This window comes from Triticum aestivum, chromosome 6B (assembly GCF_018294505.1).
Source record: "Triticum aestivum cultivar Chinese Spring chromosome 6B, IWGSC CS RefSeq v2.1, whole genome shotgun sequence".
Taxonomy (NCBI): domain Eukaryota; kingdom Viridiplantae; phylum Streptophyta; class Magnoliopsida; order Poales; family Poaceae; genus Triticum; species Triticum aestivum.
Genome location: NC_057810.1, coordinates 597,545,723 through 597,554,969, shown reverse-complemented (window position 1 = coordinate 597,554,969; position 9,247 = coordinate 597,545,723). Strand labels below are relative to the sequence as shown.

The following is a 9,247-nucleotide window of genomic DNA, read 5'->3' as shown; positions in this document are numbered from 1 at the left end:
TTCTTCTTGTCATTCATGGTGAGGGGATGCCTCGTGCATAGGATTACAACGGTGTACGGGATTGCTACCGAGAGTTTGGATCTAAGATTGGATGATGAATGAGGACCTAGACCTTCCTTTATATAGGCAAGGGAGGTCTAGGTTTTACATGGGGGTAGATGTGATCTACGGCGTCATCGCCCTCTAGTCTTGGAGAGCATATCATCACCGACTCAGCCTGCCCATGATGTCAGCTCCAGCCTGAAGATGTCGACCACCTCTTTGTCTCTTGCCCCTACGCCGACCACATCTAGCACCGCCTTGGTATCACCCCGACCTCTCTCTTCGTCGGTGATCTTGGGGATGCATCACTCTCCCAGGTGACTCCGGCAACTGTTTGGCCATTCGTGATGCTCACAATCCTATGGAAGATTTTGGAATACATGAATGATAAATTGTTTAGGTCTCCAGATAGACACTCAACTTTCTTGTTAGACTCATCCTCTCGGATCTTGACCTTTGGTCTCACCAGCTATTGAAGCCCGGTGACAAGGAGGCAATCTCCTCGTGGCGGATCTTCCTCTATGCACGATGTATTGTGCCCTTGTAACTACGTAACACAACTTGTTGTGACTCTTTGAGTAATATATTCAGGTGGGGAACATCCCCCCCCCCCTCTGATTCTCAGAAAAACATAATACTCCCTCCGTCCGGGATTATTAGGCCTAAAGACAACTTTTTTTAGACCAAGACACATAGTAATTTGCTCACATTAATTCTTCTATTCCACTCCCAATGCACTCTCTCACATGCATGTAGCCAATAAAAAAGCACGCATGAAGTGCATTAATTTTTCGAGCCATGACACCAACAACAATTGCTTTCAATGCAACCAATAAAATGGTTGCATGCATGCACCTTTCCAAAGCGGGGTCTTATAAAAAGGGACATGTTTGTGATGGTGAGAGCCTAATAAATCCGGACGGAGGGAGTATTTAAATCCTTATAACCCGCTTACATCACCTTATTGTATTTGGTATGATGTGTGAGTTGGCAATGTTGGACCTAAACGTAGTGTCTCGTCAGTAATCCTTGAATTCAAATCACCAAGTGAAAACCTAAAAATACTCCAAATCTAGTAGATGTCAGTTTCGTAGTTATAAATGCAAGCCCTGCTCAAAAGGTTTGCAGGAGTTCAAATTAATATGTCCAGTGGAACACAGAAAGCCATGCAATTGTTTAAGCCAGCGACACAATGCTGATCATGACAATTCGAGGATGATTATACATTAAGTAGAAAATGTATGCCCTTCCCTTCACAAACCATAATCATTGACAAGCCACCGTTCACAGCATGCTTTCGCATTTTTAAATGGATTTGGTAAGATTATCTTTGGTCTGCTCCCGTGCCAAGACTTGCCACCCAGCTGCCACAACGCCTTATGCATGTCATAATATGCACTTATGAGGATAGGCAAATATTCTATAAACAAACTTCATCATTTGTTTTGTTAGCTTCTCAATCATTTGTCATCAGATGCTGAAACTTTAATTTATTCCCCTTCGTCACACACAACGAATATTTCTTTAAATAGCTTGTGCATTTGTTCACACCCTCATGTTAATATTAATCAGTACCTATACACGTATTTTCATACAGAAAGGTATTCCTTTTTAGTGGTTTAGACCAGTCAAGGTCATCCTAAAACCACATGTCTTGTACGGTACTATAGTGCTCTTGCCTGCTAGTAATCACTTGCTGACTTTTCCTTTGAATTGGTTGTTTTTTTTTCCTCTCGAAAAGGAGGTTAAAAAACTCCCGAACTGTGCATCGTTGTGATGCACACGTCCATTTACGAATTGGTTGATTCTAGACGAAAATTTCAGTTTCCGCTAGTGATCCACCAACCGGCCTCCATGTCATTTTCACATGCATGTTACTTTTTCTTACCTCTTCGTTTCATGAAAAAGTGAAAGCAGCACACCAGAAACTACTACCAGCTAGAAAACAACTCACAGGTTCCGACATATTGCTGATCCGTTCCCTCTGCATTTGAGCTATACATATCTACATCTACTTGCGAGAGAGTGTGGAATGTATATGCGAGCTGCCTTTTCGGGATTACCCAAAGGCCCTATTTCGTTATCTTACACATTATGCATCATGTCAAAGATCCTCCACTAACCCACAATTTCAGGCCCCTGCTCCCCCTAGTGCAGCTTGGCCATTTGCATATGGTTTTCACATCCTTTTCCAGCTGAAAGAGAGAGCTTGACCCAAGTCACCTGAGCTGTCTATACCTAATAATACACACTGTTATCCATTGCACAGTACTCCTAATACATATAGTATGTCTCAAAAAGCTGAGAAATGGATTGCATGCTTCTTTTTCCGCCCTTTTTCTTAACATAGTGATCCCAAATTCAACCCTTTAGGCCTTTAACAGCCGGTGCCAATGCAGCCCAGCTTTAAACAACAGAAGAAGAAGGAAAAAAAACAAAGGCAGAGTAGTGCTTTCATGCTATGTCTACCAACTGATGGGATTCTGTCTACTTCTAATAATCAAAAGGTGACGTCTGCAACAGCAGATATTTTACGTGTGTGCAAATGCAACGCTGCTGGCTTTTGCTGCGCAGCATCTCCAGAGAGAGTATACTACTAGCATACACAGCTCTGCCTCTGCACCATGCAGTGTGTGTGCAAAAGGTTTGTGTGGCTGAAAAAGACGAGAGTGAAAGAAAATAAAAAAGGAAAAGGCTGAGTACTTGGAGCGTTGCTGTCTGTCTCACCTGTAACAAACACCATCAATCTTTTGCTTTTGATGATCATTCATCCATGTTAGCTAGCTAGCTCCTATTTCACACTAATCTAATACAGTCTGATTACCAGCGATGCTTCTGTAGCTGATGGTCACCGCGTTGACAGCCACTCCCACCCGCTGTGGCGCGGGCCCGGCGCGCGGATTAGACGGCGGGGAACGCCTGTGGTCGGTAAGAAATGTTTTTTGTGGCCTCCGTGCTAGTACGCGCTTCTAACAACTGAATCGAGCAATAATAGTGTGTGGTGGGCGTGCACTGAAAACGTAGCACAAGAGAGAGAGAAACTACATCAGCTTGTTTGCATCACAACAGAAATATGACTGCTTGTTGCATAAGGATGTTTTGTGAATTAGTCAAATCCACCTCGACCAAATAAATCGCTCCTTCCAGAAGGGGTCATGCAATGGGGTTTCTTGGAGGTGGTTGTGATTATTATTTTTCACATTTTCATCACCGGAATATTCATGCAAATACATGTTTGTGTATTGTACATTATTTGTTTTGCCCTTCTTTAATTACTACCATTGAGCTAATGGCTAAACCCAGGCGGGTATTTTTGTACTTTGGACGGAGGATGCACACAGCCACACCACAGCAAAACGGAGAGGGAAGAACCGTAACTAAATCTTTATGTTATTAATGAGACACGTATTACTATAAAAAAACGGAGAGGGAAGAACAATCAACAAAGTAAACAGAGAGAGAAGTTCTCGGGAACGATTTCGTACTAGCTGGTACGGGCTGGTCATAACAGAATAGGCAGCTGGACATATTTGGAAGTTTTTGATGATTCAAAGTGGGCTAGAAAAAGGAGGGAGAGTGGGGGAGGGAGGACCTGGTCAATGCAGAGAGGCTGGTGAGTTTCTATCTACCAATGGCTACATCTCTGCCATGCATCCATCGTCCATCTTGCGATATTATATTTGTTGTTGGCAAGCATGCATAGTTGACAGTAGGGGGGTCAGAGAGATGAATTAGGTCCACCCAGAGAATGGTCAGATGGAAAAGATGGGGTTTTGGAAATGCTCTTGGAACTATTATGGGCCCATAAGGGAACTGGTAAAAATATTCTCAATGTGGTAAGTATATTGCATTACTCCAATGACATATACTTTTGCTGGGGCTTGATCAGAGAGATGGATGAATCCGCCCTAACCAACAAGGAATAAATAGATAGATAGAAATACACGGTTGTAATTAGTACCCCCATATAGTCCACTTATTATATGTGTTCATTGCTAACAGGTTTGCGCTCGTTTAAATATAGAAACACAAGGTTTGACTATTTGACTCTCAGCTGCTATATTTTGAACTATACGACATAGTACTAGTATTGAAATGGTGCTTAATTATTCTGCACCTGCCACAACGCTGGTCATGAAAGCTTAGTTAATTGTTCTTTTGAGATCCAGATTCCATATACAGTTACACGAAACTCAGAGTCAAAGCTTTTGCAGAGTGTAAGGACAATGAGACCCTTTCTCTTTGCCATTTACAGCACTCCTAGTCCAAGTATAAAGGTGGAAGAGGAGTCTATGTTGGATACTCGTATGCACCAGGTCCATAGCACAAGAAATTAGGGCACCAAGGCTGGCAAACAAAGGAGGGGGCAAAGCCTAATAGGAAAGGCGACGGAATGATTACTGGTTGAGCTGGCCCTACTTTATCACCTGTTTCTTTGCTGTTCTCTCATAATTCACTGATATAATCTTTATTTTGAAGTACAAAGATAATGAAGGATGCATCAAGCCAGATATAAGTTATGCTTCTGTCCTGCATGAGTGCTTTTTCCTTTATCAAAAATAGGTATACATGATTTGAGTGCTACCACCTGAAAGATCGTATACAAAAAAAGAAACTGAAACATGCAAAAATAAAAAGTACTCCAGAAAACAGAGGTACATGCATTGAGGCTAGTTGGAAACGAAAAAGCTTTTGATGACCAGAAAAAAAGAAGTCCCTTTGCTAGCATACATTTTTTCCTTGTGTATTTTGACTTGCAGAGAGCAGTGGGCAGCGGCAGTCTTCGGGCTGGGGATTGAATGATAAAGAACAGCGCACGTGGCGTCTGCGCCAAGTGACTGCCTCGCCATAGTCTAAAGATTTTTCCTTTTAGAAAAACAAATAAACAAAGCGAGAGCAGCAGAGGCAGAGGCAGAGAAAAAGAAACACATTTCACACAGCAAAAGGCAGAAGAAGAGAAAGAAAGAAAGAAAAGAAGAAAAAAAACAGATAGGGTTCTCTCTCCCTCTCAAAAGCAGCCAATCCACAAAGGAACCGTTGCTTTCCATCACACCACGTAGCTCAGCTAACTAGGCCTTGTTTGGGTTAATCCCTAGCGTGCACAGTAGCAATAGTGCTATGGTGTTTTTTGCTGATTAAATGGGATATTTTTGAGGAAACGATTAAATGGGATATTCGCTGGTTAGCATCGGGAGAACATATCACGTTACGTTCTGCCACAGTACTGATCCGCACTGTGCATGGGATTAGCTAGCCAGCACAGAGAGATAGCCACGCCATGGCTGGCTAGGTGAGCCTAATAATTCTCCTCCGCCTGCCTTATCCTCCTCCTCCCTTCGCTGCCCGTCTCCCCGTCTCCATGTACACGACCACAGTCTCTGTCACTCAAGCTTCTCTCTCTCTCTACATCAAGAAACCATTTAATTCATCCATCTCTCTCCTCCAAGCCCTACAAAGTACACCATCTTCTTCCTCCCCCTCTCTGTCTCTCTCTCTCCTTCTCCTAGCTTCTCGCTAGGGCCATCTGCTCATGCTTCTCCCTTCTCCCAGATCACAGATGAACCTTACTAGAAGGCCATAAAATAGTGTGTGTGATCTCCCACACGCACACAACCCCCCCCCCCCCCCCCCCCCCCCCTCTCTCTCTCATCGTATCATATGAGGAAGGATTCCTTCCAAACCTATAATCTTTACCTCATAGCTTAGCTCCTGGACTCTCTCTCTACCGTCGTCTCCATCACACCTAACCAATCTCGAGCTAGACCCACAAGAAGCGGTCGGCGACATCAAATCCGTTCCCCTCGCCTGCAAACAACCACCCATTTACCCGGCCAAAGCATATACACGCAGAGATAGCTGTGTGTGTATATAACATGGCCTAATTGACCATGGACATCGCCGGAGACGCCGGAGGCGGCCGTCGGCCCAACTTCCCCTTGCAGCTCCTCGAGAAGAAGGAGGAGCAACCGTGCTCCAGCTCGGCTGCGGGGGGCACCTCGGCGGGCGGCGGGAATGGAGCAGCCCCTGGCGGTGCCGCCGGAGGGGAGATGCAGGTGCGGAAGGCGGTGCCCAAGCGGACATCGACGAAGGACCGGCACACCAAGGTGGAGGGCCGGGGACGGCGCATCCGGATGCCTGCGCTGTGCGCGGCGAGGGTGTTCCAGCTGACCCGGGAGCTGGGGCACAAGACGGACGGCGAGACCATCGAGTGGCTGCTGCAGCAGGCGGAGCCGGCGGTGATCGCGGCCACCGGCACTGGCACCATCCCGGCCAACTTCACCTCCCTCAACATCTCCCTCCGCTCATCTGGCTCCTCGCTCTCCATCCCGGCCCACCTCCGCGGGGCCTTGCCAAGCCCCGGCGTAAGGTTCGGCTCCCGTGCCGACGCGTGGGACCGGGTTGTGGGACTCGGGTACCCGCCTGAAGGCCCCGCCTCGTCTTCGTCCACTCCGTCGCCGCTGTTGCTCAACTTCCACTCGGGCAGCGTCGGTCTTGACGTGCAGCCCTCGGCGTCAGCTGCTGCCGCTGCCGCAGCCGCTGACCTTTCGAGGAAGCGGCGATGGGAGCAAGAAATGCAACAGCAGCAGCAACAACAACATCAGCAGCAGCAGCAACAGTACCAGCAGCAGATGGCGGGGTACACGCAGAGCCAAATGCCGGGCACCGTCTGGATGGTGCCAAGCAACAACACGCAGAGCGGCGGGGCGCCTTCCGGCGGTGGAAACGGCGGCGGTGGAGGAGGAAGTGGTGAGTCGATCTGGACTTTCCCGCAAGTGGGCAGCGCCGGCGCCGCTGCTGCCGTGTATCGTGGGAGCGTGCCAAGCGGGCTACATTTCATGAACTTCCCTGCACCGATGGCGCTGCTAACCGGGCAGCAGCTGGGGCTCGGCCCCGTGGGAGGCAGCGGTGGTGGCGGAGGCGGAGGCGATGGGCAGATGGGGATCCTCGCCGCGCTGAACGCGTACCGGACACAGGCGGCGGAAGCAGCGGCGGGCCAAGGAGGCGGTGGTGCAGGAGGATCGTCTAGCCAGCAGCAACACGGAGGTGGCGGCGGCGGCGGCGAGCGGCATGAGAGCATGAGCACCAGCGAGTCGTAGGCCGGGCGGGCCTCCGAGGATCGCATCGCATGCATTGTTCTCTGGTGTGGCTTTGATCTGTTCTTTGTCTTCGATTTCTTTTTCCTTTTGTGGTTTCCTTCCTCCACTCCTAGACATTAGACAACTCGCGAGGATTACACTCAGCTGCGATCCCATGGCATTTAAATCATCATCATACTTAGCGCACGTACGTTTGTGCTTGTGAGTGGAAGAGCGAGGTGTGCCATTGGAGGAGAGGAGGGAAACACATCCGCAGCAGCAGCAAGAGATTGTTTATTTTTGTTCTTTTAGCATTAGGGTTTGATCAAATGCGAGCGGAAGAGATTTTCATCAGGCATGGCATTCGTCACCTGCCGTGATCGATCGATGGTTCATTTTTTTTGTTTGCCACCAAGCTTTGCTAGTCCTAGCTCTCAAATTATTTTACACCATGCAGGGCCATTAATTCCATTTTGCATGCTGCTTGTGCTCCTTAATCAATTTGTTTTTTCTTGATCAACCAGCTAGCTAGCTAGGGTTATTGATCCGCCAACGTCCTTTTGCTTTCTCCCATGGTATCCAACTTATGATCATGCCTGATCTGCGGGCACTTACTTGGTCCTACTTTATTTATTAGTCCCCCTCATATATTTTTGTCGAACTAGCAAAATGAAAGAATCGACCACAAAATTAGTATAATTTGAATGCTTGACAACTTATTTTGAATACGAATCCAACAATACGGGTTTTATAATGTACTCTCTCTGTAAAGAAATATAACATCGTTTAGATCACTATATACGTTTAGATCATTATATATAGTGATCTAAACGATCATATATTTCTTTACCGAGGGAGTGCAATTTATATTTTGTAAATCGAGTCAAATCTATGATTAAAATTTGACACAAAATATGAGGGCTCCGGATGGAGGAGGGGAATTAGTGTACGGCGGCGGCGTCAACCGTGATCTGCCAGTAGGACTACATAGAAAATAATAGAAAAGAAAATGAAAAAAAGGTAGTAGCATGAGATGGAGACGACGAGGGTGGCCAGCTACGGGCGTAGGTTTTTGTCATGCGATGGGCAAACAATCTGCAGGGAAGCCAAGCTAGCAACCGATCGACGGCAAGGACCACCCACAGCCAGGGCCAGGCACGGGAGAAAGAGAAAGGGGGAGAGAGGGAGAGCACAACAGGGGTGGGTCGCTAGCGCGCGGTTGGCAAGCGACGACCGGCCTCGCGCTGGCGCGGACTCGAGTCCACCACTGGCCAGGCGAGGCGACCAGACCAACACCCGCCCGTATTTATTTATCCATCGACGCCCGTCAATGATTCCCCACACGCGCGCGGTCGCACCACCAACCGTGCCACGCCAATGCATACGCATGCCACCGCATACATGCAGACTCTTCCGGGCCGGGGCAGTGGCACGGGTCGAGACGAGCAGTACGTACAGCGGAACACAGCTGCGGCTACAGAGCGATCTGTCGAGGCGATACAAAACGGAGGTCGCCCTCTCGCGGTCTTGCCCCGCCAGCGCGCGCGCCAATCTCAATCCGTCCATCCATATAAAGGAAGGGCAGGGGGCAGGGGGCGCGCGTGTGGAGGGTGAATGTGATATGGTCCTGCGCTGCGCTGCGCTCCAGGGTTGCCCTTCTCGGTCGATGTTTCTGCGTACGTGCTGGTTTTAATGGGGATGTGGCCTGCCCCTGCGCCTGCCCTTTCCATATCCATGGTTCTCGCTACCCCTGGCTGCTTGCTGCAACTGGGGCGGACAGCCTACGTTATGCAGCTGGTTGGCCGTTGGTGCTATAGCCCGATGCATGGCTGCTCGTGCTCGTGCTTCTACCGAGTGGTTTTTTCCTTTTGACTGACTGCCCGTGGGTTTCCCGGCGATCCGGAGCCAAATTTACAACCCGTGGGTTTTTCCTGATATTTTGCTGAGGGTGGTTTTCTGGAGATATCTCACATGTGACGGGGTTGGATGCACAAACGGTGGGTTTTTACACGTTCTTTTCTTTGTTCAAGGCGGGTTTTTTTCTTTTCTTCGGTGATGGTTCAAGGTGGTTTAGAATGATCATAATTCACAGGTTCTGGTCAAATATGAATGGACGTTCGACGTGTGCC

At 48.2% G+C, this 9,247-nt stretch overlaps 1 protein-coding gene across 1 annotated transcript; it reads left to right on the top strand.

The window, feature by feature from the left end:
• The first annotated feature begins 5,383 nt into the window (after positions 1-5,383).
• On the top strand, positions 5,384-7,596 carry LOC123138227 (transcription factor TCP14). The gene has a single exon (XM_044558160.1). The coding sequence runs from the start codon at positions 5,931-5,933 to the stop codon at positions 7,137-7,139; it is 1,209 nt and encodes a 402-aa protein (XP_044414095.1). The 5' UTR covers positions 5,384-5,930; the 3' UTR covers positions 7,140-7,596.
• Positions 7,597-9,247: the final 1,651 nt, after the last annotated feature.

Coding starts and splice junctions, on each gene's coding strand:
- LOC123138227 (XM_044558160.1), top strand. CDS start 5,931: ATGGACATCGCCGGAGACGCCGGAGGCGGCCGTCGGCCCAACTTCCCC.